Raw genomic sequence first — 26,107 nt, 5'->3', positions numbered from 1 at the left:
TTTCCTTTGCAGGAATCAGAAGGCCAGGGCTGTCCTTTCTGCCGATGTGAAATTAAAGGTACTGAGCCCATTGTGGTGGATCCCTTTGATCCTAGAGGAAGTGGCAGCCTATTGAGGCAAGGAGCGGAGGGCACTCCCTCCCCAAATTATGATGATGACGATGATGAACGAGCTGATGATTCTCTCTTCATGATGAAGGAGTTGGCTGGTGCCAAGGTAAGTCTGCAGTCTCAAAGACTGTGGCAAAATCCATTCTCAGTTGTGTCCTAAAGCAGTAGAGCACTTAATAACATCCAAAATACAAGGAGTAATGATAGCTAATATTTATTAAACATTTACTGTGTGAGAGAAAACCGTGCTAAGTACTTTACTTATTTTAACTCATAGTCCTATACTTATACATAGTCATGTAACCCTATGAGTAGATACCATTATCCTCATTTAGCAGTTGAAGAAACCAAGGCACAGTGAGGTTAAGGAGTTTGCTGAAGATCACACAGCTAGTAGGTTGAACCAGAATCTGTGGCCAGGCATTCCAGCTTCAGACCCATGCTCTTATTGTCTGTATCCTGGAACTGGGCTCTACCCACATAGCTTGGTGGAGAAAATGAGGGGGGAGTAAAAGAATCGGACCCTATTTTGCTACTGTGACTAGAATATTTTCTCCTTGTCTTTTTCTCTAATGGAGTCTTGGCATTGGAAAGTTAGGTTTGGGCAGGAGAAATGAGGCACCGTTAACAACCAAATAAATGACAACTAAAGTGACTGGAGGGTAGGAAGTACCATATAGAAACTAAACAAACTAGAAAGGCCCAAGTAAAGATAGGAAAGATAAAGGTTAAGAAAGGATGTGACCAGTCTGTTATGTCAGTGGTAGAGTAAATCAGGGATTTATTCACTAATTGGAAGTAAGGCAGTCATTGAAGATTTTAATAAATACAGGGCAAACAGAGATTTTAATATACTGTCATTTCTCTAGTTTAGACTGGTATAACTTCATAGGAGGCATTTTTTTTTTGAACAAAAGAAGCTTTCTTATCTATCAGCACCTAACTGCCTGGCACATAGTAGGTGCTCAATAAATACTGAAAGGATGGATTCTGTCTCTTAAATGATTGTATCCGGTGTATCTCTTCCTCTCTGTCCTCAATGCTACTGCCTTATTACAGGCTCTCATAATCATCTGTTACAGGCTCTCATAATCATCTGTTCTCCCTGCTTCCAGAGTCATTGATCTACAGCTTAACCACCTCATTCCTTTGCCTCACACTCTTTAATGACTTCTCATTACTTAATGGGTTAATAAGTCCATTCTCTTCTCTAGGTACTTTGCCCTGATAATCCTTCCTGCTTTTGTAATCCAGCAAGGCTGAACCACTAAAGATTTCGCCATGCTTTTGCCTTGATAGTTTCTATGTAATTTAGCTCAGTTTTCATGTCCTAGGAAACCTTTCCAGACTATACCCTGCTTCCTCCACTCCAACTCATACTATTTACCCACATATAATCTGGATCTGGCCAAGTGTTTCTGGGATGCTGTGAATATGTCTGTCTTAGATCTTATCACCTTGTAATATTTTATTAAAAATATTTCCCAGGAATTCCCTGACAGTCCAGTGGTTAGGGCTCCGTGCTTCCACTGCAGGGTGCACTGGTTCGATCCCTTGTCGGGGGAACTAAGATTCCTCACGCTGTGTGGCATGGACCCGAAAAAAAAATTGTTTTCTATCATATTATAAGTTCCTAGAAGGCAAGAGCCATATCCCATTTGTAATTAGCTACTCAAATTTGAGCACATAGTAATTGCTTTGGATCTTTGGGAATTGAAAACGCTTCAAAACAGAAATTGATAAATTTATCTATGCTATATCAGTAATGGATAGTTGAGGAAATCTGGACTGAGTGGTATATTTTTAGTTTTTTGAAGTTGACAGTAGTCTTGGCCCCTTATAACAGGTTCATTGGTTACATTTTAAGAGATTCATGTGACCTCTAAAGCAGTTTTATGTTATATATAGATTGCTCTCTGTTCATTCATGAAGATTTACTGGTAACTCCTAGAATATTAGGAAGCTGAATAATAAGGTAAAGAAGTGATCATTTATATATGTATTTGTTTGAAATTAAAATACCCTTTATTCTTCATGAAATTTTATAGGTGGGTAGTACTCATTGTGGAGAAACAGGCACTCATATTCAGTGTCTGTGGGTACAAATTAGTTCCATCTTTTTGGAGGACAGTTTTGACATCTGTCAAAATGTATATAATGTTCACAGTTTGAATTAACAATTGCATTTCTAGGAATTTGTCCTAAAGAAATACTCAAGACAAGCACACAAAGATGTAGATGTAGTTATTCTTAAGCATTATTTATAGTAATAAAAAATTAGAAACAGCCCACATGTCCATCAGTAAGAAATTATTACATATCCATGTGTTTGTATTTTATTGCTGCCATAACGAATTATAGTTGTCTCTCAGTATCTGCGGGGGATTGGGTCCTGGAGTCCCAGCAGATACAAAAATCCGAGGATGCTTAAGTCTCTTATATAAAATGGCATAGTGCAGTGAATACAGTTGGCATTCCTTACTCTTCTGGTTTGGCACAGTTCAGTTCCTTGCCAGTTGTAGGATTAAGATCCCTATTCCTTGCTGGCTGTCAGCTGACTGTTTTTTAGGGGCAAGCTCCATTCTTTGGCTCCTGGACTCCTTTCCTCCTCCTTCAGTCATATCTCTGAGGTTCTCAGCTTTTAAGGACTCTTGTAAGTAGATTGGGCCCACTCAAATAATCCAGGATAATTCTCCTATCTCAAGATACCCTTGATCACGTCAGCAAAGTTCCTTTTGCCAAGTAAGATAGATTCACAGATTCTGGATTTTAGGGCATGAACATCTTCCTGTGGGAGAGGGGACCACGATCATTACTCTGTCTACTGCAGTCCATATGATGGAGTCCTCTGCAGAATGAATCCAGTTTACATATACTTAAGTGGAAAGCTGTCAATGTGTGTTAAATTTAAAAAACAACTGTATGTTATGTATATCACCTTATTTCTGTTAAAATAATTTAGTTTTAAAATAACATGCAAGGGGGAAAATTAGGTGACTACATATCACATCACACTATTATTTCTGAGGCTACAGTATCAGAGGACTTTCATTTTATGGTATATTTGAATTTTTCACAGTTAACACGTATTACTTTTGCAAGGTGTTTATTGTGCTAGTTAAGTAGCTCTCTTGAGTGCTGTATGGGATAAGAAACCTAAGACAAAGGCCCAAAAAGAGATAGTGGTTCTATTTGGGAAGAGACTATATATACACAAGTGAAACACTGTTTAATACAAGCCAGATAGTGTACATGATTCTAAATTGTTGGGTACACACTCCAAGTGCTATAGAACTTTAGAGGAAAGAAGAAAATTAAAAGTTTTTTTGTAGCTAATATGTATAAATGAGATTAAACTTACTCATTTAAATAAAAGTAATAAATGTATACTGTAAAAATTCAAGTAGAAAAAAACAGCTTCATGTATTGTATTGCGCTTGGCTTTTCTGTAATTTGGTCTATTCTTAATGGGTATTCCTATTGTTTCCAGGCTACACATCTTTTGCAAGTCTGTCTGTAGGGTAGATTTCTGACAGTGGAGTTACTAGATAAGAGTATGTCCATTTAAACTCTTTGAGAGAGGAGAGGGATATAATTAGTGGTGGGGCACATGGGAATTTCAGAAAGCAGTGGCATTTCATTTCTTAGCTCAATGGTAGGTTCTATGTGGGCGTTCCATCTTACTATTTTTTGTACCTTACAGTTCCTTATCTACTTTGTATGAATAAAATATTGGAGTAAAAATCTCTAACTTTTCTGGGATGTGCATTAAAATTTGTTTCCAATTTTTTTGTCCTAAAGTCACTCCCAAAATATGTGAGACTATGAGAGTGCCTGTTTTGTCACATCCTAGTAGCTTGTTGTTTTGTTGCTGTTTTTTTCATTTTGATTTGTTTTTAAAATAGTGAATCTACTTTTTAAAAAAAACGCATGATAAACTTTTTAAGTTTAAAAGAATTGCTAAAAGGCTTATAGAAATGTCAGTTCCCTGCTTCCACCCACTCCAGCTCTTTTGTCCCATTCAGATTTTTCAATTCTTAAAACTGTTCCTTAACCGTATGCTATACTGCTTTCTCTTGATTCTGCAGTATTAGTTATCTGCTTAGAAAAGGACTTAAATTTATCTCCCTCCTTCCTGCTCCCTATCTTTTGACTATAGTTAATCTGAATGTTTTTTGGTTCAGTCAGTGTTAAGTGTTTAAATGGCTTTTGCTCCCTGTTGTATCAAGTAATATGCTATACTTTCACTTTCTTTTACAACCTTCTGCTTTTCTGAAATAATCGATTTGTTTTTATTTCCTTAGCTTTCAGTTTGTACCTCTCACTATTAAGTCTTACCAAACATCCTCTCAATATAATTTTCTATGAATTAAATTCCATTAACATTAATATAGTAGGTAGTATGTAACATAGTATACTGACATATGGGAGTCTGCCATGTTTTGGCTCCAGTCTGGACTGGTTTCTCGCTGGGTGTGCTGCATTATATGTCACCCTGAGATCTCCCCTCTCCATCATTGTGGGACTTCATTGCCTCTCCTCTGTGTTGGAGTGCTTATTTCTTTTTTTTTTTTCTTTTTTAAAATTAATTTATTTGGTTGTGTCAGGTCTTAGTTGTGGCATGCAGGATCTTCGTTGCAGCATGTGGGGTCTTCGTTGAGGTGCACAGACTTCTCTCTAGTTGTGGCACACGGGCTTAGTTGCCCCAGGGCATGTGGGATCCCAGTTCCCTGACCAGGGATTGAACCTGCATCTGCAGTGTTGGAAGGTGGATTCTTAACCACTGGACCACCAGGGAAGACCCAGAGTGCCTATTTCTTAACTCCCGTGTTTTTCTGTTTCTTGCTTTAACTTCCTTGTTTGGGTGGAATATGCCCTCAAAGTAATTTTCTGTGAAAAGGTGAGAGGTGAAATTTTTGAGACATTTGATATCTTAAAATATCTTTATTCAACCCTCAAACTGACTAGATTTCTACACTGAAAAAAAAAATTCAGCTCTATGAATTGTTAAAGCCTCAGTGACTTCTAGTTTCTAGTGCATTTTTGCTCTTTGGTGCCCCTTTTCCCTCTATCCTCAGAAGCCTTTAGGATGTTTTCCTTATCCTTGATTCCCTGAAAATTTAAGGGTGTAGTTGGTTGGTTGGTTGGTTGGTTGGTTGTTTGGTCAGGGGTTTCTTTTCTTTCTTTGGGCTAGCTATGCAGCGAACACTTTCTATATGGGTATTTATGTCCCTTAGGTCTTGGAAATATTCTTGTGTTATTTCTTTGATAATTTCTTCCCCATATGTGCTTTTATCCTTTTCTGGAACTTTATCATATGTTGAGATAAAAGAACATTTCAGGGATTGGTTATGATATTGAGGCATGAATTGAAGAATACGATTAGCTCATTCACCCCTCTGCCCATTAGGAATGAGAAGGATGGGTCAGCATAGGCAGAGAGGGGCTTCTGAATTGAGAAACAACTTGAACAAAGTTAAGGAGGTTGGAATTCCAAAATAGGGAATTACGGAAAATGCTATTGGTTAGGGAGACCAAATTAGAGAGACCTGTGAAAGCCAGGCAGGAAAGTGACATTTTATGACATGGGAAAGTGTGAGTTACTGATGGATGGTTTTTGAGCTAGTGAGTATTTAAGGGTGGTTAAGCTGGTAATGGTGAGCAAAATGACTTGGTGAGATAAGAAACTAGAAGTTGGGAGAATCACTAGAAAGTGATTTTCATAAATCAGGTCTGAGGTTTGTAAGTAGAATGAAAAGGAAGATATAGATATGAGATTCTTTTATGGAAAAGTCAACAAGATACAGTGACTGACTAGATATTGATGATGAAGTGAAAGTTAGTTTGACTAATAACTTTTCACTTTCTTAACCTTTGAGGTGTTTAGCTGCTCACGCTCCACTGACATAGAGCCCACTTTCTTAAGCATGAGTAAATGCAAGTAGTCTATGATGCGGGCTTTTTTTCCCTCATTCACCTCCCAGCATTAATGATAAGACTCAGTATGGGGATGTTGTTTTTCTGTCATCTTACATAAGTGCTTGTAATACATATTTGCCTGTTTTCCATCTGTTTTGCTTTTAGGGAATGTAAATGTGAAGTAATATTTTGTATAAATTCTTGTATATCTCTTGACAGCTTATTTGGACAAGCTTATCAGCTACTCATCACCCTGCTGTAGGCAGGGAAATGGAAAAGGTTATACATTTATTTGTTTCTTTTGACTTGGCACCTCAATTTTTAGAATCAAATTGACACAAAAAAATCATCCCTTTTAATTACTGAATTGGAAGAACTCAAGATGCTTTTTAAAAATACCACTGGTCATTTTCTCTTATAAATCTCTTTTTTTTTCTTTTAATCATAATAACCCATGGAAAATTTATTAACTCTGATTTCTTTCCTCATTCTGCCCCTTAATTATATTCCTAGGTGATTTGTTGAAAGGTTAATGTATACCCCTTTCTTTTAATATGGCTGTTTTTAATCTTGAAGAGATTATTTCTTTTTCTGAAGATTGGGAGATAGTAAATTGTAAAATTATTTAAAATTATAAGCTAGGAAGCTTTTTATAGCACAGTCATTTCTAGATACATTTGCCTGTAACTTGCATCTGCATTGTATTTCTGTGATTGACAGCGCCCTCTTATGGTGACATAAAATACTTCAGGAAGCGCTACCTTAAGCCAAAGTCAGGCCCATTGGTATATTCAGTGTTCATATAGTACTTGCTGTTTACATCTTCAGGAGTTGAGAGATGCCACTCTTCCAGACAAGAATTACCTATTAGGAAATTTTATTTGTATCAGGTGGAACGACCTCCTTCTCCATTCTCCATGGCCCCACAAGCTTCCCTTCCTCCAGTGCCGCCACGGCTTGACCTTCTACAACAGCGAATATCTGTTCCTTCAAGTGCTTCTGGTCTTGGAACTGCTTCTAAGGTAAAACATTATCCATTTCTACAGTTTTCTGATTCTTTGCTGTGGATTAGTGGGGTTTGACTGATTGCTTCCATTATGCTTCCACAGGCTCCTTCTGGCTCCCTTCATAAGGACAAACCATTACCAATACCTCCCACTCTTCGAGATCTTCCACCACCACCCCCTCCAGACCGGCCATATTCTGGTGGAGCAGAAACCCGGCCTCAGAGACGCCCCTTGCCTTATACACCAGGCGACGGTCCACCCAGAGACAAACTGCCGCCTGTCCCCTCTGGCCGAGGTGGAGAAACATCATGGCTGCCTCGGCCAATCCCCAAAGTACCAGTAGTTGCTCCAAACCCTAGTGACCCCTGGACAGGGAGAGAATTAACCAACCGACACTCACTTCCGTTTTCATTACCCTCACAAATGGAACCCAGAACCGATATGTCTAGGCTCGGAAGCACATTCAGTCTGGATACCTCCATGGTGAGTCCTGATTTTGAAATTATTTATCTTAGTAACAAATATTTGTGGATGACATTGAATGGGTCAATTTTGTGGTATGTTTTGTACTGGATTCAGAGATAATATAATCCCTACCCTCAAGAAGTGTATGTGTTAATACGCTTGTTAATGCAGTAAATATGTTTCTATGTGTGTGTGTCATGAGTAGTATAAATAGAAAACACTTCAGTTTCTCTCCTTTAGAGAAAGGAGAGATTATTTCCAGATACAGCAGTCATGAGAGCTTTATGGAAAGAGTGGCATCTGAATTTGAAGTATTCTTTCCAAAGTGGCTATAGTTTGAAGATAGACCTACAGTGACAGAAATGCTTAAGATGTATTGTGGAATAACAAGTAGTTTAATTTGAGAGGAACAGAAGTTTTGTGTATCAGAGTAGGAAAAAGGAGCATTGCTGCTAGATTAGAGGGCTTTGTATACTCTCAAATTGGAATTTATTTGGTATAAATGAAGAGTACATGAAGATTAAATTAGTAGAGTGGTGTGACCAAAATGGTGGTTTAAAGAGAGGAATCCAGGAGTAGTATGCAGAGTAGATTGGAAAGAGAACAGATTGAAAAAACGCAGGTTAGTGGTCCGTTGGATAAGCAGGAGATAAGAGGTCCAGAGCTGGGCATGGGAGAGGTAAATTCCTTCTTTGTTAGTTCATTTATGCCTAAACAAGATAAGTTATAAAACATCTAAGGTGTCAGATGCCAACGAATGCTGTGGAGAAAAATAGGGTAAAAACAGGATATAAGGAAAGCTGGAGTTGGGATGGGGCAGGTACATGGAAGGATAGTGTGCAATTTTGAGCAAAGACCTGGAGCAGTGGGGACAGTGACCTGGAGCAGCAGCGGGTGAAGGGAAAAGCAAGTGAATTTGGGAAAGTCTATCTGAAGAACAACAAAGGGGTTTCATATAGCTGGTACTAGGTAAACAAGAGGGAGAATCCTGGTCTAGGAGCAGAAGAGGGAGCCAGGTTCGGCAGAGACTTTAGGGAGCATGAAACAAAGACCCAGTAAGGCTTGAAAGCAGTCAGTGGGTGGCAAAAAGGATGAGAAATCACACACACACACACACACACACACACACACACACACACACATACACACATGCACACACCCCAGAGGTTTTGAACCTGGCTAACTAGGGACAGACATGTTGAATTTGAGATGAGCCATTGAAGGAAGAATTGGCCAGTGGGTAGTTAGAAATCCAAGAAAAAGATGGAGAGTGAAATTGAGAAATGCTGTGGTCCTTAAATGAACTGTATTTCTTGGTTGAAAGGGAAAGGGGAGGGTAACTTAGCATTCAAGTGATATTTATGTGATATGCAGTCTAATTAGTGAGAGTGGATTAGGTTTGACTTTCTGGTGGCATCAGTATAGAAAGATGTGTAGATTTTAAGAACTAGAATGGTGTTTGTCCAGACAGCCAATTTCCTCAAATCTTTCTAGAATTAAAGCAAGCAAACAAACAAAAAAACATATTTCTGGGACTTCTCTGGTGACTTCCATGGGTTAAGACTCCGTGCTTCCATTGCACAGGGCGTGGGTTCAATCCTTGACTGGGATCCCTTATGCCGTGCGGTGCAGCCAGAAATTTCAAAAAAAAAAAAAAAAAAAAAAAAAAAACCCAGTCCACTTCCTTGGCTCTTTTTCTTTATTTATTTATTTTTTGTTTTTTTTTTTTTTTTTTTGGCACACGGGCTTAGTTGTTCCGCAGCATGTGGGATCTTCCTGGAGCTGGGATCGAACCCGTGACCTCTGTATTGGCAGGCAGATTCTTAGCCACTGCGCCACCTAGGAAGCCCCTTGGCTCTTTTTAGATCTGTCTCCCTGACCCTTACATATGAACTTCCAGCTGTACTTTTGTCACATGTAATAATCCCTAAGAATGGCATTGAGGGTGAGGTCTGTGTCTGTATGTTTGTTCTTGTTACTTTGAATAGATTACATAAGTAAGAGGAGATACTTAGCCTATATTAAGAAGGTTCTTTTTTAACACTTTTCTTTCTAGAATACGAATAGCAGCGCATTAGCAGGTCCAGAGTATGACCATCCCCAAATCAAACCATCTGCATCTGCCAATGCCATTTATTCTCTGGCTGCCAGGTAAGTTTACTAAAACTGTATTTTATGCAGTAGAGTTGACACTTTCAAACAACTTATTTATAGAAAATATAGAAAACCCAGAGGAGTGTAAAGAAGAAAGTAAAAATTGACATGTATTTCCATTATGTAAAAATTATCATGTTTTGGACTGTTTCTTTCCGTTATTGTCTCTGTGTATGTGTACATAGGTCAGGCTTGCCGGGGCTCATCAATTTTATTAACCTTTTCAAAGAAGCAATTTTGGTTTGTTTGTTTGTTTGTTTTTTTTAATTTCTTTTAAAATTCGTATCTTTTAATTCTTCTTAGGTATCTGCTTCTTTTATTGTGGTAAAATACATGTAACATAAATTACCATTGTACTGTAAGTATACAGTTATAATCATACAGATCAGTGGTGTTAAGTATATTCACACTGTGTAACCATCATCAACATCCATCCCCATAATTGTTTTCATCTTTTGAAACTGAAACTTTACCCATTAAACACCATTCTCCCCTCCCCCCAACCGCAGGCAACCATGATTACACTTTCTGTGTTTACGATTTTGACTACTCTAAATACCTCCTAAAAGTGGAATCATGCAGTATTTGTCCTCTGCGACTGGCTTATTTCACTTGGCATGATGTCCTCAGAGTACATCCATGTTGTAGCATACTGCAGCGTTTCTTCCTTTTTAAGGGGAATAATATTCCATTGTACGTGTACACCACATCTTGCTTTCCCCTCCATCAATTGATGAACACTTGGGTCGTTTCCACATTTTGACTGTTGTGAATGATGCTGCTGTGCATGTGGGTGGATGAATAAATACCTCTTCAAAACCCTACTTTCAATTGTTGTGGGTATATACCCAGAATTAGAATTACTGGATCATTTGGTAATTCTGTTTTTAATCATTTTGAGATGCCACCGTGCTGTTTTGTAATGCAGCTGTGCTGCTTTACCTCCTCACCAACTGTGGGCTCCAGCATAAGGGTTCTTATTTCTCCAAGTCCTCGCCAACACTGCTTGTTTTCTGGGGTTTTTTGGTAGTAGCCATCCTAATGTTTGTGAGGTGGTATCTCACTGTAGTTTTGATTTGCATTTCCCTGATGGTTAGTGATGTTGAATATCTTTTCATGTATCGTATTTATATATCTCCTTTGGACACATGTCAGTTTAAGCCCTTTGCCCATTTTTAATCAGCTTTTTTGTTTTTGTTGTTGAGTTTTAGAAATTCTCTGTATATTCCATGTGTTAATTCTTTATCAGGTACATGATTTGCAGATATTTTCTTCCATTCTGTGGGTTACCATTTTACTCTGAATAGTGTCTTGTGATGCACAAAATTTTTGAATTTTCTTGAAGTCCAGTTTGTTTATTTTCTTTTCTGTTACCTGTGCGCTTGGTGTCATATCCAAGAAATTGTTGCTGAATCAGATGTCATGAGGCTTTTGTCCTGTGTTTTCTTTCGAGAGTTTTATTTTAGAGCTTAGTGTTACGTCTTAGATTTAGGTCCTTGACCCAATTTGAGTTGATTTTTGCATGTGGTGCTAGGTACCTTGCTTCTTTTGCATATGAATATCCAGATTTTCTAACATCATTTGTTGAAAAGATTGTCCTTTCCCCCATTAAATGGTCTTGGCAGGGAGTTCCCTGGCAGTCCAGTGGTTAGAAGTCGGTGCCTTCACTACTGTGGTCCGGATTTGATACTGGTTGGGGAACTGAGATCCTGCAAGCCATGTGGCATGGCAAAAAAAAAAAGGTCTTGGGGCTTCCTAGCTGGCACAGTGGTTGAGAATCCGCCTGCCAGTACAGGGGACACGGGTTCAATCCCTGCTCTGGAAAGATCCCACATGCTGTGGAGCAGCTAAGCCCGTGCATCACAACCGTTGAGCCTGTGCTTTAGAGCCTGTGAGCCACAACTGTTGAGCCCATGTGCTACAACTACTGAAGCCCGCGTGCCACAACGGAGAGTAGCCTCCACTCACCGCAACTAAAAAGAAAGCCCGTGCACAGCAAAAAAAGACCCAACACAGCCAATAAAATAATAAATAAATAAATTAATTAATTAATTTAAAAAAGGGTCTTGGCAGTAGTCATTTGACCATGTATTTGAGGATTTACCTCTAGGCTTTCCACTCTGTTGCATTGGTCTGCATGTCTGTCTTTATGCCAGCACCACACTCTTTTGATTACTGTAGTAAGTTGTGAAATCAGGAAATGTAAGTCCTCCAGTTATTTTTTCTTTTTCAAGATTGTTTTAGCTATTCAGTGTCATTTGAGATTCCCCATAAATTTTAGGATGAGTTTTTCTATTTCTGCAAAAAATGTCATTGGGATTTTGATAGGGGTTGCATTTAATCTGTAGGTTACTTTGGGAAGTACTAACATCTTAACAATATTAAGTCTTCCAATCTATGACCATGGAATGTGTTTCTATTTATTTGTCTTTAATCTCTTTCAGTGGTGTTTTGTAGTTTTTATTGTACAAGTCTTTCACCTCTTTGATTAAGTTAATTCCCAAGTATTTTATTCTTTTTGATGCTATTGCAAATGGAATTGTTTTTGAAATTTTGTTTCGAAGTTGTTTATTGTTCATGTACAGAAATGCAACTGAGTTTTGTTTGTTGACTTTGTATCCTGCTACTTTGCTGAGATCATTTATTAGTTCTAACAGCTTCTTTGTTGAGTCTTTAGGGTATTCTACATATAAGATCACATCATCTGCAAACAGGGAGATAATTTTACTTCTTCCTTTTCAATTTGGATGCCTTTTATTTCTTTTTCTTGCCTAATTGATTTGGCTAGAATTTCCAGTACTATGTTAAATAAAAATGGTGAAAGCAGGCATCCTTGCCTTGTTTCTGATCTTACAGGAAAAGCTTTTCAGTCTTTCACCATTGCTTATGGTGCTCATTATGGGTTTTTCATATATGGCTTTTACTATGTTGAGGTGCGTTCCTTCTGTCTATTTTGTTGAGTATTTTTATCATGAAGGGGTGTTAACGTTTTTGGATACTTTTTCTGCATCAGTGAGATGACCATGTGAGATTTTTTCCTTTGTTGATGTGGTGTGTTGATCACTTTTCATATGTTTAACCATTCTTGCATCCTAGGTTTAAATCCCACTTGGTCATTCATTGTGTATAATCTTTTTAATACGCTGCTGAATTCTTTTTGCTAGCATTCTATTGAGGACTTTTGCATCAGTGTTCATAAGGAACATTGGTCTGTAGTTTTCTTATAATGTCTTTGTCTGGCTTTATATCATGGTTATGCTGGCCTTATGGAATGGGTTAGGAAGTGTTCCCTCTTCAACTTTGGAGAAATTTGAGAAGGTTTGGTATTAGTTTGTCATTAAATATTTGGTAGAATTCACCAACAGAGCTGTCAGGTCTAGAGCTTTTTTTTTTGTTGGGAGATTTTTTTGATTACTGATTCAATCTCCTTACTAGTTACAGGTCTATTCAGATTTTCTGTTTCTTCATGATTTATTCTTGGTAAGTCTGTGTCTCTAGGAAGTTGTCTGTTTTATCTAGGTTATCTAATTTTTTGATGTACAGTTATTTGTAGTACTCTTATCCTTTTTATTTATGTATAATCAGTAGTAATGTCCCCACTTTCATTTCGATTTTAGTAATTTGAGTCTTCTCTATTTTTTCTTAGTCCATCTAAATAAAATTTGTCAGTTTTGTTGATTTTTTTTTTTAAGAACCATTTTCTCTTATTTTTCTGTCCTCTATTTGTCTCTGCTCTGATTTGTATTATTTCCTTCCTCTGCTAGCCTAGAGTTTAGTTGTTTCTTTTTCTAGTTCCTTAAGATGTAAAGTTAGATTATTGATTTGAGATCTTTCTTATTTTTTATTTTGTATATATATTTTAAATGTTTTGAGGAGGCTTTTTTTTTTAAATATTTATTTATTTATCTGGCTGTGCCAGGTCTTAGTTGCAGCACATGGGATCTTCGTTGCCGTGTGCGGGGTTTGCTCTGTGGCTTGCGGGATCTTTTAATTGTGGCATGTGGGCTCTTAGTTGCAGCATGCGGGATCTAATTCCCCGACCAGGGATTGAACCCGGGCCCCCTGCATTGGGAGCTCAGAGTCTTAACCACTGGACCACGAGGGAAGTCTTGAGATCTTTCTTATTTTTTAATGTAAGCATTTATAGCTATAAATTTCCCCACTTAGCACTGCTTTTGCTGCATCTCATAAGTTTTGGTATATTGTGTTTTCATTTTCATTCACCTCTAAGTATTTTCTAATATCTCTTGTAATTTCTTTTTTAATTAATTAATTTATTAGCTGCATTGGGTCTTCATTGCTGTGGTCTTTCTCTCATTGGTGTGAGCGAGGGCTACTTTTCACTGCGGTACATGGACTTCTCATTGCAGTGGCTTTTCTTGTTGTGGAGCACGGGCTCTAGGTGCGCGGGCTGCAGTAGTTGTGGCTCGCGGGCTCTAGGGCTCTAGAGCTCAGGCTCAGTAGTTGCACACAGGCTTAGTTGCTCCGCAGGAAGTGAGATCTTCCCGTACCAGGGATTGAACCCTTGTCTTCTGCATTGGCAGGCAGATTCTTAACCACTGCGCCACCAGGGAAGTCCCTGTAATTTCTTTTTCGATCCGTTGGTTATTGTTTGACGGTGGGGATATTGAATAATATCCCCCAGAATGAGAAGGAACTTTGAGATCAAAAAACAAGGCAAGCCAAGTCCATAAAGTACAATCATGAAGTTTATTGTGTGGGTAACTTACATAGAGGCAGTGTCAGGCGGATGACCATCCAGAGGCATTTGTAGCTGCACTACACATCACTGAAAGGGGTACAGGGGAATTTAAACGGGCTAAAGGTAAAGATAGACTCTGACTACTAAAGGAGAAGCATGTCCTCAGCAATAGGAGCTGGGGGTTCTCCCCCACCCCCAGGGTCTCAGGTCATTATTCCTCACAGACCATTTACCATCTGTGTCAGCAAAAGGCATTCTTCCACTTTTCATATCAGATGAAGCAAAGGTAAAAAGTTGATAGGGAACTTATCTGGCTCAGGCGTATTCCTTGTGAGCAGGCTAAAGCTCAGTTATGCAGACGGGGAGGGGGTGGGATTGCAGGCCTAAAATGGAGCTCACAAAATGGAGTCAGTGTGGTTTCAGCCACAGTTATTCAGAAGTGTATCATTTAATTTCCACAATTTTATGAATTTTCAGTGTTACTTTTGTTATTGATTTCTAACTTCATCTGTTGTGGTCAGGGAAGATACTTTGTGTGATGCCTGTCTTTTAAAATCTATTAAGACTTAATTTGTGGCCTAACATATTGTCTATCTGGAAAGTGTCCCGTGTGTACTTGAGAAAAGTGTGTGTGCTATTCTTGTTGGGTAGAGTTTTCTGTATTTGTTACATCTAATTGATTTATTGTATTGTTTAAGTCCTCTGTTTCCTTACTTTTCTCGTGTCTGATTGTTCTATTCAATGAGTGGGGTATTGAAATGTCCAGCTCTTACTGTAGAGCTGCCTGTTTCTCCCTTCAGTGCTGTCAGGTTTTGCTTCATGTATTTTGATGGTCTGTCATTAGGTGTATAAATGTTTATAATTGTTACATCTTCTAGTGTATATAATGTTCTTTGTGTCTTGTAATCTTTTTTGATTTAAAGACTATTGTGTCTGAGATTAGTATAGCCCCCCTGCTCTCTTTTGGTTACTATTTGCATGGCATAGCTTTCTCCATCCTTTCACTTTCAGCCTGTTTGTGTCATTGAGTCTCAAATGAGTCTCTTATAGGCAGCATATAATTGAATGTGTGTTTTAATCCAATCCCCCAGTCTCTGTCTTTTGATTGGGGAGTTTAATTCATTTATATTTAAAGCAGTTACTGGTAAGGAGGGACTTCTGTCATCATGCTCCTTGTTTTCTGCATGCCCTGTAGTTTTTTTGTCCCTCATTTCCTGTGTTACTGTTTTTTGTGTTTAGTTGGTTTTTTGTGGTGAAATGTTTAAATTCCTTTCTCGTTTCCTTTTGTGTATATTCTATAGGTATTTTCTTTGTGGTTACCAAAGGGATTACATTTAACATCCCAAAGTTATAACACTATAATTTGAATTTGTACCAGCTTAACTTCAATAGCACACAAAAACTCTGCTCCTCTACAGCTCCACCACACCCCTTTCTGTTGTTGTCACAAAATTACATCTTTATACGTTGTGTGTCCCTAGTTCTTTTAAACTAGTTCACGAACTAGTTCTTTTAAGTGCATCAGTTTCCTAAATTATGCAAAAGAAAGAGATTTGGAGTTACAGACCAAAGTTACAGACTGGCTTTTTTTTTTTTTTTTTTTTAATTTATTTATTTATTTATTTTTTGGGGGGTACACCAGGTTCAATCATCTGTTCAGACTGGCTTTTACACTAATAATTGTCATTTTTTTCCCTTTAAATGTATTGGTAGAAAAAACCAAAAGGTACAGTTACAAACCATTGTTACAGTAATACTAGCTTTTATAGTTGTCCATGTGTTTACCCTTATTAAAGTTTTTATTTGTCCATACAGCTTGAAATTACTGTCTAGTGTCTTCATTCACCCTGCAGGACTCACTTGAGCATTTCTTACAGGGCAGGTCTAGTGGTCATGTTCTCCCTCAGCTTTTGTTTATCTGAGAATATCTTGATTTCTCCTTCACATTTGAAAGACAGTTTTGCCAGATACAGGCATACCTCAGAGATATTGTGGTTTGGCTCCATACACTGCAGTAAGGCAAATATTGCAATAAAGTGAGACACGTGAATTTTCTGGTTTCCCACTGCATATAAAAGTTATGTTTACACTATACTGTAATCTATTAAGTGTTCAGTAGCATTATGTCTAAAAATATATATGTACACACACACCTTAATTTAAAAATACTTTAAATATTTATTTATTTAGGCTGTACCATGTCTTAGTTATGGCACGTGGGATCTTAGTTGAGGCATGCAGACTTCTTGGTTGCAGCATGCGAACTCTTTAGTTGCAGTATGCATGTGGGATCTAGTTCCCTGACCAGGGCTCGAACCCAGCCCCCTGCATTGGGAGCACGGAGTTTTACTCACTGGACCACCAGGGAAGTCCCTAAAAATACTTTATTGCTAAAAAATGCTAACCATCCCTGAGCCTTCAGCAAGTCATAATCTTTTTACAGTAGTAACATCAGAGATCGCTAATCACAAATCACTGTAACAGATATAATAATGAAAGAAAAAACTTGAACTATTTTGAGAATTATCAAAATTTCACACAGGCATATGAAGTGAGCAAGTGCTGTTGGAAAAATGGTGCCAATAGACTTGCTTGATATAAGGTTACCACAGATCTTCAATTTGTAAAAAACGCCGTCTGTGAAGTACAGTAAAACAAGATATGCCTGTATAGGATTCTTGGTTGACAGCTTTTTTTCTTTTAGCATATTTGAATATATCGGCCCACTGTCTTCTGGCCTCTAAAGTTTCTGATAAGAAGTCTGCTCATAGTCTTATTGAGGATCCCTTGGGGTGATTTACTTCTTTATCATTCTCTTTTGAGAGTATAGGTCTCTTTGAGTTCCTTTTACTTAGAGTTTGTTGAACTACTTGGGTGTTTATATTCATTGATTTGGGAAGCTTTGGGCCCTTATTTCTTCAGATATTCTCTCTGCCTCTTTCCCTCTCTCTCCTCTTGGGAATCCCACAGTGTATGTGTTAGTCCTTTGGTGGCCTCATGTCCCACAGCTGCCTTAGGCTCTGTTCAGTTTTCTTCAGTCTTTTTTCTTTCTGTTTGTTCTTCAACCTCGATAATTTCCATTGTTCTTTCTTCAAGTTCACTGATTCTTTTTTCTCACTGCTCAAATCTGCCTTTGAATCCCTCTAGTGATATTTTTTTTCCATTTCACTTGTTACTTTCAGTTCCAGAATTTCTTTTTTGTGTCTTGTTAGGTTTTTTGTCTCTATTAATACTTCCTTTTTTTTTTTTAAGAGGAATTGTTTTTGTTTTTGTTTTTGTTTGGCTGCATGGGGTCTTAGTTGCAGCACGCAGGATCTTCGTTGCACCACACAGGCTTCTCTTTAGTTATGGCGCGAGGGCTCCAGAGCGTGTGGGCTCTGTAGTTTGTGGCACACAGATTCTCTAGTTGAGGTGCACGGGCTCTGTAGTTGTGGCATGCAGGCTTAGTTACCTCGTGGCACATGGGATCTTAGTTCCCTGACCAAGGATTGAACCCTTGTCCCCTGCATTGGAAGGTGGATTCTTTACCACTGGACCACCAGGTAAGTCCCGATACTTCCATTTTGTTCACACATCGTTTTCTTGATTTTCTCCACATCTTCCTTTAAATCTCACGGAAGTCACTTCAGCCAGAGCAGAATGGGCTTACAACAATGCAGGGAGGTGCAACAGACAGTGGCTGCTGCCCTGTTGTGAGCATCTCTGTGAACTGGAGCAGCAGTCAGCGATCAGAACGCAGATCCCCAGTATTTGGAGGGCGGGATCCTTTTTGCCCACCCTGGCTCCCACAAGCTGTGTGCAGGCAGCTCCAGAAACATTTGTACAGCTGCCTGCCATGTGGCAGCGGTTGGGAATGGGTAGCTGCTACTATGCTAAGAGCTGAAATTAACAGCAAGTTTAGCATCCCAGTTTTCACCTGGAAGTCACAAGCCTTCAACAGACTCTAGAGTTCCAAAACAGTTATATTAGACATCTTCTGCCACCTTCCCAGAATCCTCCTTGAGTATCTGCTTTTTGTTTCATTGCTTTATTTTATTCTTCCAACTTTCCTTAGGTTTTTTTGTTGTTGTTTGTTGGTTGGTTGGTTTGTTTTTTGCTGCTCCGGGTCTTAGTTGCAGCATGTGAATCTTTCAGTTGCAGCATGTGGACTTCTTAGTTGCAGTATGCATGCAGGATATAGTTCCCTAAGCAGGGATTGAACCTGGGCCCCCTGCATTTGGGAGCATGGAGTCTTACCCACTGGACCACCAGAGAAGTCCCTCTTTAGGTTTTATTTGTTATTTTTCTAGCTCAGTGAGATGGGTGCTGTATTAATCTGCTCAAGCTGCCATAACAAAATACTACATACAGACTGGGCAGCTTAAGCAGCAGAATTTAACTTTCTCATAGTTCTGGGGGCTGGAATTCCAAGATCAGGATGGCAGAATATTTGGTTTCTGGTGAGGGATCTCTTACTGGCTTGCATGGTTGTATAACCATCTGACTACGTCCTTGCATGGCCTTTCCTTGATACATACACATAGGGAGAGGTATAGAGAGTGACAGCAAGCTCTCTGGTGTCTTTTCTTATAAGGACACCAATCCTACTGAGTCAGGAGCCCATCCTCATGACCTCATCCAACTTTAATTACTTCCTCGGATGCCACACTGAAGATTAGGGCCTCAACATAGTAATTTTGGGGAGGACACAAACATTCAGTTCATAACAGATGCTGTAGTTGCATTCCACAGATTTTGATATGTCATGTTTTCATTATTATTCACTTCAAAATATATGATTTTCCATTTGTGATTTCTTCTTTGACTCATCAATTATTTATGTGTTGCCTGATTTCCAAACATTGGAAGATTTTCTAGTTACTCTTCTCTTATTGCATTCTAGCTTCATTCCAGTGTGGTCAGAGACCATACTCTATGACTTCAATTTGTGCTGTTTGTTGAGACCTTCTTTATTGACTAGTTTATGGTAAATTCCATACATATTACCACCTTCATTTTATTTATGTATTTATTTAAAATTTTTATTTATTTATTTATTGGCTGTGTTGGGTCTTCACTGCTGCACGTGGGCTTTCTCTAGTTGCTGTGAGTGGGGGCTACTCTTCTTTGTGGTACGCGGGGCTCCTCATTGCTGTGGCTTCTCTTATTGCGGAGCACAGGCTCTAGGCACATGGGCTTCAATAGTTGTGGCACATGGGCTTAGTTGCTCCGCGGCATATGGGATCTTCCTGGAGCAGGGATTGAACCTTTGTCCCCTGCATTGGCAGGCAGATTCTTAACTGCTGCGCCACCACCTTCATTTTATAAAAATGTATATTCTGTAGTTATTGGGCACAGCATTCTGTATATGTCAAGTTTGTTAATTGTATTTAAATGTCCTATCTCCCTGCTGATTTTTTTTAATCTACCTGTTCTATCAAATACTAAGAGGAGTATGTTAAATTCTCCCCCTATAATTGTGGGTCTTTTTTCCTTTTAGTTCTGTCCATTTGTATTGTATATATATTTAGTCTATGTAATTAGGGTGCATAGAAATTTAGAATTATTGACTAAATGATAATTGGATTTATTATTCCATTTACTCTCTAGTTCTCCTCCTATCCAGCTTTAGTCTATTTTGACTTATGTTAAAGTGGCTACATCAGCTCTCTAGTGTTTGTATGATCTTTTTCCATCCTTTTACTTTCAACTTTTCTGTGTCCTTATTGAAGGTATGTTTCTCCTAAGCAGTGTATGCTTGTTGGCTTTTTTCCCCTTCACGCCAGTCTAGCATTTTTTGTTTTAACGTAATTGGAATATTTGTTCCTACTCTTTTCCCCATTTTCCCCATCTTTTCTTTGTTCATTTTTTTCTACTTTCTTTCTTTGGGATTAAAATATTTTTTATTATACCATTTCACTCCTAATATTCTTTTAGCAGTTATCCTAGGAATTCCAACATATACCCTTGACTCTAAAATTAGAGTCTGGTTTGAATCAGTGCCTCTTAACACTTCCTAGACATTCATTTTCCCACATATTTATCCTCTAGTACTCCTCATTTCTTCCTGCTTTTCCACACTTCCCTCTGGAATCTTTCTCCTTCTGCCCAAATAACTTCCTTTAGAGAGACAGAGAGGGAGAGAAAGAGGAGGTCGTGTTAGTGTATCTTCCATTAGTGGATTATCTCAAGTTTTGTTTGACTTTAAATATCTTTTATTTCACTTTCATTTTTTAAAAATATTTCCACTGGGCTTCCTAGGTGGCGCAGTGGTTAAGAATCTGCCTGACAATGCAGAGGTCACGGGTTCGATCCCAGCTCCAGGAAGATCCCACATGCCACGGAGCAACTAAGCCCGTGTGCCAAAAAAAAAAAAAAAAAAAATTTCCACTAACTACAGTATAGTTGACCCTTGAACAACTTGGGGGTTAGGGGTGCTGACCCTCTGCACAGTGGAATATCCAGATGTAATTACAGTGGGCCCTGTGTATCCACAGTTTTGCATCTGCAGATTCAACCAACTGTGGATTGTGTAGTACTGTAGTATGTATTTATGGGAAAAAATCTGCATAAAAGTAGACCCGTGTAGTTCAAACCCATGTTGTTCAGAGGTCAACTGTATTCTGAACTGGAGTTATTTTCTTTTCTTTTCTTTTCTTTTCTTTTTTTTTTAACTTAACCTATACATTTAGTAATTTTTTTTTTGGGGGGGATACACCAAGTTCAATCGTGTTTTTATACACATATCCCCATATTCCCTCCCTTCCTCAACTCCCCCCCCACACCCTCCCTCGAGTCCCCTGGAGTTATTTTCTTTCAGCGCTTTAAAAGTATCATCCCACTGCCTTCTGACTGTCATTGTGTCTGTTGGAAAATTAGCATAATGTTGCTCCTTTAAGGATAATGTTTCTTTTTCTGACTACTTATAAGACCATTTTGTCTTTGGATCCCAACAGTTTTACTATAATGTGCCTTTGTAATTTTCTTTATATTTATCCTTCTTAAGGTTTGTAGAGTTTATGGATTTTGTCATTTGATGTTTTTAATCACTTTTAGAAAATCTCAGCCACTGGGAATTCCCTGGCAGTCCAGTGGTTAGGGCTTTGCACTCTCATTGCTGAGGGCCTGGGTTCAATCCCTGCTCAGAGAACTAAAATCCCACAAACCACGTGGCACAGCCAAACAAAAAAAAAAATCAGTATAGAAAATCTCAGCTGTGGACTTCCTAGGCATAGTGGTTAATCTGCCTGCCAATGCAGGGAATACAGGTTAGATCCCTGGTCCAGGAAGATCCCACATGCTGTGGAGCAGCTAAGCCCAGGAGCCACAACTATTGAGCCCATGTGCCACAACTAGTGAAGGCTGCGTGCCTAGAGCCCGTGCTCCGCAACAAGAGAAACCACTGCAATGAGGAGCCCATGCACCACAATGAAGAGTAACCCCTGCTCGCTGCAACTAGAAAAACCCTGTGAGTAGCAACGAAGACCCAACGCAGCCAATAAATAAATAAACTTTTTTTATTTTTTATCTCTCATAATTTTATTTTATTTTATTTTATTTTTAGCACACGGGCTTAGTTGCTCCGCGGCATGTGGGATCTTCCTGGAGCAGGGATCGAACTCATGTCCTCTGCATTGGCAGGCAGATTCTCAACCACTGCGCCACCTAGGAAGCCCTAAATAAACTTTAAAAAAAAAAAAAGAAAGAAAAAAATCTCAGCCACTATTTCTTTTTTTTCTTTTTTCCATCTTTTTAAATTTTTATTGGCGTATAGTTGATTTACAATGTTGTATCAGTTTCAGGTATATACTATTTCTTTAAATAGACTGACTAGTGCAGTCTCTTTCTCCTCGCTTTCTGTGACTCCAGTTACCTGAAAGTTTGACCTTTTCACCACACCTCATATAGCTCTTATTTCTGTGTTTTCCAGTCTTTTTCCTTTCTTTACTTGAATCTGAATAGTTTCTACTCTAGTTCCCTAATTTTCTGTTTTGCATTTTCTAATCTGCCCCAGAATCCATCTATTATTTATAGATAGTGTGTTTTTAAGTTCTGGAATTTCCATGTGAATTTTTGAAAAACTTATTCTAGTTTCCTAATAAAATTCTCCATCCTGTTTTTGAGGAGGGGGGCAGGGAACGTGCCACGCTCTGCAGCATGCGGATTCTTAGTTCCCTGACCAGGGATCAAACCCAAGCTCCCTGCAGTGGAAGCATAGAGTCTTAACCCCTGGACTGCCAGGGAAGTCCCTCCATCCTTTTTTTTTAATGAACATATAAGTTGTAATTATTTTAAAAGCCATATCTGTTACCTCCAACTTTGTCTCTCTAGTTTGACAAGACCACCAAACTACCACTGCTTTTTGCTTGGTTTCTCAGAATCTAGTGCCACACATACATGGTTTAAGGATTCACAGTAGCTCTAGGGAAAATTGCAGGCAGAATTTCAAACCTACTTCTCTATTGTTCCTTTCTCCAGGACATTTGACCCTTTGTATCTTGGCCATCATGGTACTCCCAAATTCCAGTCCCTCTCTCCTCAGTCTGTTGAAACTACCTTGAAACCCCAAGTTCAGAACCCCTGATATGGGGCTTACTGCAGTGTATTCTCCTTGCCTCTGGAATCTTGGCCTCTCAAATCTTGGCTGCCTGGTTGCGCTCCAGTATCTTCTTTTTTTTGAATATTTCCCTGCTTTTATAGCTAGCTGACAGACAGTGCTTGTTACTTGGCCATGGCTTATAGACATGAAAAATGTATATATGTTTTAGATCAAGATACGGTTTTATGTTTTCCCATTTTTTAAAGCATAGCATTAAATCTTGGGCATTTCTTCCTATCAGTTAAAAAGTTCTTCAAAATTTGCATATTATTATGTAATGTGGCTATAACATCATATATTTAATCATTCCGTGTTGTTGGATATTTATTTTGTTTAAAAGCTTTTACTGTAATAACTTTGCTTCAGTGAACATCTTTTTCCATAGCCAGAGATGCAGCCAAGGTAAAATTATTGTGACCAAAGAATGTAAATGTTTTAAAGTATGTATTACCAAAATGCTTAATGAGTAAGAGGTGCGATTAGTTATTCATTTATTTGGCTGCGTCAGGTCTTAGTTGCTGCTCATGGACTCTTTCATTGTGGTGTGCGGGCTTCTCAGTAGTTGCAGTGCATGGGCTTAGTTACCCCTTGACGTGTGGGATCTTATTTCCCTGACCAGAGATCAAACCCACATCCCCTGCATTGGAAGGCAGAATCTTAATCACTGGACCATCAGGGAATTCCAAGACGTGCAATTTTGTATTTTTATTAACATCATCAACAAAAAGAATTAAAATTTTTGGATTATCCTTTTAATGACCTTTTTCTCTTTATGAAAATAGTTTGTGTTAATTATAAGAATATTTAGAAAACCCAGGTAAGTGATGCTAAATAAAGAAGTTATCCCTAATCTTACCACTGAGAGTCAGATAGTAGTTGGCAACATGCAGCATGCTCATTGCCGGAATCGTGCTTACATTGTTTCCCACTAGGAGTATCTTGAACATCTTAGGATAGTATATATTTCTTCTACTACAGCAATTTTCAAATTATTTCGAATAATTGCAAAGCAGTTCATTGTTTTTGTTTTCTTTTCCTGTTTTTTATTCTTTGTTTTCCAGACCTCTGCCTGCGCCGACGCTGCCCCCTGGAGGGCAGTGCGCAAGTGAGGAGGACACAGAGTATATGACCCCTTCCTCTAGGCCTGTGGGCCTTCAAAAGCCAGAAGCGAAGTGGCCTTTGGAGGCAACCCTGAGTTCACGGTAGGTTCACAGCAGTCCTACTTGGGAATTCAGTCAACACCAACTCACCTGCTTGGCTTGCTGCCTGCACATAGCATTATCCAGCCAGAAATAAAGCAGAGGGGTGTGTGTAGCCGCTGATGTTTTAAGCTTCTTGCAGCAGTAAGCAGTTCCACTTACTATTTCTTCATCGCAGTAATTTCAAAAACATACACAGCTCTTACTCGTAGCAAGAGGTAACTTATGATATTTATTAGTGGTACTGGCAAAAGGAGAATGTGTCATCTTGATAGAATCAGGGGCTAAAGAATTGTAATAAGTTTGCAGATAACGGAGTTCTGTTTCTGAAGATAATTACGCCACTTTCCTTCTGGTCCAGAGCATGTGACTGTGACCAGCAGATCGATAGCTGTACTTACGAAGCAATGTATAATATTCAATCCCAGGCGGTGCCAGCTGTCACAGAGAGCGTCACCTTTGGTGAGTAGTCGTTCTGTTGCTTTAACAATCATTGATGTGCCGGAGGAATGCGCCTGTAATGTTTGGCCAATGAGAGCTTGATCTAAGCGGAATATTCTTCAGTAATTTTCTTTGCAAAATATCTTTGATCAGTGGCAGTAAAACCCCCTCCTCTCTTTTGTTTGCCTTTCACACAGCTAGTTCCGTTTGTGTGTTTCGTCTTTCCAGGGCCTGGAGGCCTTTGTGTTCCGTGGCCTGGACCTGCAGTGCTGGCAGCTAGCTGCCTCTTACTCCCATTGCGTTTCAACATTGGTGAAATTCTTGTGTGTGTGGGTGGTGAACACTCAATTCCCATATTAACTAGCTTACCAAGTTGAAAGTTCAAGAAGGCAGTACACGCAACAGGGCTCTTTGGCTGATCTTCCAAGGTGAAATGCAGATGAAAATGTTGAATGGATGCTATAAAGTGGTGCTTGAGTCTTGGGCATCAGTGGCCATTAACCTTGGCAAGGGTAGCTTTGGACATGTTCAGAAAAGTAGAGCTGCAGGATTGGTGCAGGTTTTAGTTTCCCTGTTTCTTTTATCTCTACCCACAGGGCCACATGGTGTTTGGCCCATTGTGAATTTCGGTAACCGTTTGATTCTGTACATGCTTAAATGAATGGATGCCCCCGTACCGAAATGTTAGAAGGTGAAGTACATTAGAAAAAGAAGATAACTGCACAGACTTTTCTCTAGGTGAAGGGAATTTGGCTGCAGCCCATGCCAACACTGGCCCCGAGGAATCTGAGAATGAAGATGATGGGTATGATGTCCCCAAGCCACCCGTGCCCGTGGTGCTGGCCCGCCGCACGCTCTCCGACATCTCCAATGCCAGCTCCTCCTTTGGCTGGCTGTCTCTGGAAGGTGATCCCGCAACAAGTGAGTCTCCAGGCTACCTTGGGTTTGTCCTAAAATGCTGTATCGTTACTTATTTATACCGAAACAGAAATGACTGCCTGCTGATAGTATGTCAGTAGCTGGAAATAGTGGACTGAAGTGGGAGGAAAGCTGGTCCTGGGTCCCAAATTAGGAAGTTAAACTGTATTCAGACTCTTGAGGATTTTGCCAGACTTAGAAATGAGGTTGTTCCTTAAACCCTGGCTCTTCCTGTGCTGGGGGTAAGTGTTAATAGGATCTGTGGCTCTTCTGAGTGTGCATGATGACGGTGATAATTCATCACGATGGTTCAAACCACACATTCCTGACTCCTGGGCCCTGTCCCGTTGGAAAGGAGGTGTGCCGGCTCTGGAAAGCGCACTAAGTGGGCCTGGAGCCAGCCCGCGTTTGGGCCTTGACTGTTAAGGGCTGTTCTTGCACCTGTGGCCGCCTGGGAGGGCAGCAGCCAGGGTTGCTGTCACTTTAGAAACGGAAGACAGCCTTCAGGACAGCTGGTGAAAAAGATACACAGCATCCAGTTGCCCAAACAGGCGGTGATCCCCACCCACCCAGCCTAGTTCAGTGCTTCTTCACTGCAACCTATAAGCTTATTT

The 26,107-nt window shown here is 39.3% G+C and overlaps 1 protein-coding gene across 1 annotated transcript in view; it reads left to right on the top strand.

Annotated features, from left to right (window-relative positions):
• Positions 1-26,107, top strand: part of CBL (Cbl proto-oncogene) — a 96,509-nt gene that overhangs the window by 61,762 nt on the left and 8,640 nt on the right. The window contains exons 9-15 of the mRNA XM_057748724.1: positions 13-216; positions 6,920-7,051; positions 7,139-7,519; positions 9,558-9,652; positions 23,997-24,137; positions 24,496-24,596; positions 25,314-25,496. Coding sequence (XP_057604707.1) covers positions 13-216; positions 6,920-7,051; positions 7,139-7,519; positions 9,558-9,652; positions 23,997-24,137; positions 24,496-24,596; positions 25,314-25,496 — 1,237 coding nt within the window. The remainder of the gene's footprint in view (positions 1-12; positions 217-6,919; positions 7,052-7,138; positions 7,520-9,557; positions 9,653-23,996; positions 24,138-24,495; positions 24,597-25,313; positions 25,497-26,107) is intronic.

Source organism: Hippopotamus amphibius, chromosome 9, assembly GCF_030028045.1.
Source record: "Hippopotamus amphibius kiboko isolate mHipAmp2 chromosome 9, mHipAmp2.hap2, whole genome shotgun sequence".
Lineage (NCBI taxonomy): Eukaryota > Metazoa > Chordata > Mammalia > Artiodactyla > Hippopotamidae > Hippopotamus > Hippopotamus amphibius.
Note: the sequence above shows the minus strand (reverse complement) of the source record. Positions and strands in the feature narration are given on the sequence as shown.